The sequence below is a fragment of the Nanorana parkeri genome, unplaced genomic scaffold (genome assembly GCF_000935625.1).
Source record: "Nanorana parkeri isolate BGI_ZX_2015 unplaced genomic scaffold, ASM93562v1 scaffold100, whole genome shotgun sequence".
Taxonomy (NCBI): Eukaryota; Metazoa; Chordata; class Amphibia; order Anura; family Dicroglossidae; genus Nanorana; species Nanorana parkeri.
Window position 1 is genome coordinate 261328 of NW_017306368.1, and position 3241 is coordinate 264568.

The 3241-nt window shown below is 42.9% G+C and overlaps 1 protein-coding gene across 1 annotated transcript in view; it reads left to right on the forward strand.

The window, feature by feature from the left end:
• BIRC6 (baculoviral IAP repeat containing 6) overlaps nt 1-3241 on the forward strand; it is a 258916-nt gene that overhangs the window by 38041 nt on the left and 217634 nt on the right. The window contains exons 7-8 of the mRNA XM_018552891.1: nt 302-413; nt 1928-2010. Of these exons, the coding sequence (XP_018408393.1) occupies nt 302-413; nt 1928-2010 (195 nt within the window). The remainder of the gene's footprint in view (nt 1-301; nt 414-1927; nt 2011-3241) is intronic.

Below are 3241 nucleotides of genomic sequence, written 5' to 3' on the forward strand. Positions count from 1 at the left end.
TAGACTCTTAAATGGTTGCTGAAACTGTTGCTCCATAGATTAGCATTCCCTAGCTGCCCTTAAATGGTGCATGTGTTTTCTGAACCTGGGAATGTAATGATATATTATGTAGTCAACTAAGTTTGATCTGTACTTGTACATTTAAGACATTATGCTAAACTGAACAAGCGCACACGTCATAACAGGGCAAGTTCAAAATGGTAGATTACTGACCTTTTTTTAAAAAAAAATTTCACTTGGAGTTTGTTTTTTGGTCAACTGTATGCTCATAAGCACTTTTAAAAATTGTATTTCCTGTTAGATCTTTGATGTACAGTGAAGCAAACAGGAGAGAGACCTTTACATCGTGGCCTCATGTTGGTTACAGGTGGGCTCAGCCAGATCCCATGGCTCAAGCAGGTTTTTATCACCAGGTAAGACAATTGAGCGGTTCACACTACAGGCATCAAACTGCATGGACTAATTGGCCTTCAGACTTTTTGTATGGTAGGATTCTTGCAGTAGGCATGAATAAGGTGCTTCATAACATTTTGTTTCAACATTAGGGCTGCTACAGTGATGTTAGGCCTCGCTCACACCAGATGCAGTGCATTCCGGCCCGATTCTAGCCAGAACACACTGCATCGCATTGCGGCCGGCTCACTTTTGAAGTGAATGGCACCGTGCGATCGGCCGCACAGGATCCACGGCGCATTATGCTTGCGGTCCGATCAAAATGCTGCAAGCACTATTTTGATCGGACCGCAGGCATAATGTGCCTTGCGATTCCGTGCAGCCGATCACATTGCGGCCGGCGGGCGTGGCTACGGTGCCATTCACTTCAATGGCCTGCCACACCCTCTCATGCCCCACAAAAAGTGAGCCGGCCACAACGCAGTGCCGGAACGCCACAATGCAGGGCCGGAACACACTGCATCTGGTGTGAACAAGGGCTTACTCTTTAAAACCTCTGAATGCAAAGCAGCATTTCAGTTTTAAAATTTGCAGCACTTGAAATAAAAAAACCAAAACCCTTTGCCCATTCCATTGACGCTGTACTTTTATTTTCCTGATGTGGTGTTAGTGTAGATGTAGACAAACCTGAAGTCTTAGTGGATGTATGAACTGCTTCAGGCAAGATATAGGCATGCTATTACCTAAGGAGGGCATGCTTAAAGTGCAGTAGTATTTGATTAGTGTGGTAGAAATGGTATAGTAGTCCATAAAGAGTATTTTACGTCCAGAACGGCATTAAAGAGTGTACTAGTGTACCATTTTCTATTTTGGTGCTGTACTAATTCTTCAGTGGTTCTGAAAGCCTCAAAATTAAGTGTTCTCAGGATTATGTTGAAAGGCTGGGCTTATTTTGCTTGGTTTTTTTTTTTTCCTTTTTAGTGCTAGTCCCAGTTGTCAGCCCATGCCAGTATTATACCATTCACTGATTTGGAAGTTGTGTATGGAGCCTGCCCTGCACTACCATTTCCAATATACATAATAGTAATTTTTGTGTCGAAGGCTGCACACTGTCCCACAGTCTGCACATCAGGTTGTCACTATGTGAATAGGGAAGGCAGAACATCCATTTCTAGCTTTCCCAATCTCTTCCCATTAATGACTCTCAATACCTGAAGCACAAGATAGAACTGAATAGCTAACAGTAGGAGGTTAGTGCATTTTTCTCCTCTGCCTGTCTTCATGACATCACTTAGATTATGCTGGAACAGTTGCACATTAATGTGTAGAAGGCAATTTAGATGCATTTACTACTGTAAGGTAAAAATATAAAGACTACTTTTTATTAAATTCCTTTTTACGCACGTTTTCTACACAAATGACAGTTCACTTTTAAAGGCTTAATATGAACTATAATAAAAGCCAATGTTTTTGTATTCTGTTTTTGTTGATGTTATGTTCTAATTTCAATTTTGCTGTTTTTATATCTTGACAGCCGGCATCCTCAGGAGATGATCGTGCAATGTGTTTTACTTGTAGTGTATGTTTAGTCTGTTGGGAACCTACTGATGAACCTTGGTAAGTTTAATCTTGAACAGTTTTTTTCCTTTTACTATGAGCACTGTTGACCCCTCCCCATACCACCTATAGAATCTAAGACTTTTTTCTTACTGTTACTTTATTTCATGGCAGCTGTTTTGGGCCCCATCACGGACTGGTTCTTTCACGCTCATACTAAATTGCGGGTGTCCATAGAGCAGCATCTTACTCCTGTGTGCCTCTCACGTCCCTCCCCCTGCGTTAGACTCTCTCACCGTCCATCTTCCAGGTCTTTATTCCCTCTTGTATTGCTTTTGGAGGTGTGGAACTTTGTGGACTGCAAATATGAAGTATCATCTTCTATAGGCATTATGATGTCTATACTGGGAAATCCATAGTTCCCTCTGGGTTTGTCTTCCCTTGGGTTCTTGAAGTGGCATTACTCCAAGACCTTCCCCCAAGATGCAAGCTGTTCATACTAATGGTCTCCAACCTGTAGCAGATGTGCTTCCCAATGCGCCATCTAGAGCTGACAGATGGCTTATTTACAGCTCAAACATTTATTTCTCTCACCTTCGCCCTCTGGGTTTTGTGTTTAGGAAACTTAAGCTGTTGGAGGATCCTTGTTAGAACAGTTTAGGGATGCACCGATATATCGGCCGTCGAAACATATCGGCCGAACATGGCACTTTTGGCATAATGCCGAAGTGCCATTTTCCTGCCGATACATCGACGCATTCCAGGTTTCTTTCCACCCCGCTAGGCGCTGCTCTGTGTCCCAGCGGGGCAGAGAGAAACGGTGGTAGCCGGCCGAGCCCTGCGGAAGGAGAGCGCTGTGAGCAGCCGTCTCCTCCCACACCGCTCGGCCTCCTATCACAGTCCAGCAGAGCGGTGTGGGGGCGGAGACAGCGAGGAGAGCGGATACAAACACTCAGCGATCAGTGATTGCTGAGTGTACATAATTGAGGACATGGTATGTTAACTATAGCCTCAATTATGAAATGGGAGTGATCTACATTCCTCCTGTTCATTCATAGTGTTAGTTATACTAAACATACCATGTTCTCATGTTATCAATGAACAGGAGCACTCGGCGGTATAGAGGATTCATGTTCATTGATAACAGGGGACACAGAAAAAGAGAGATTGAGAACACGGAGTCCTCTTTTTCTATTTTAAAAGGGAAATATCAGGAGTCTGTTTAGACCTCTAATATTTCCCCAAAGCCCTAAAAGTAATATAAAAAATAAAAAATATGTAATAAAAAATG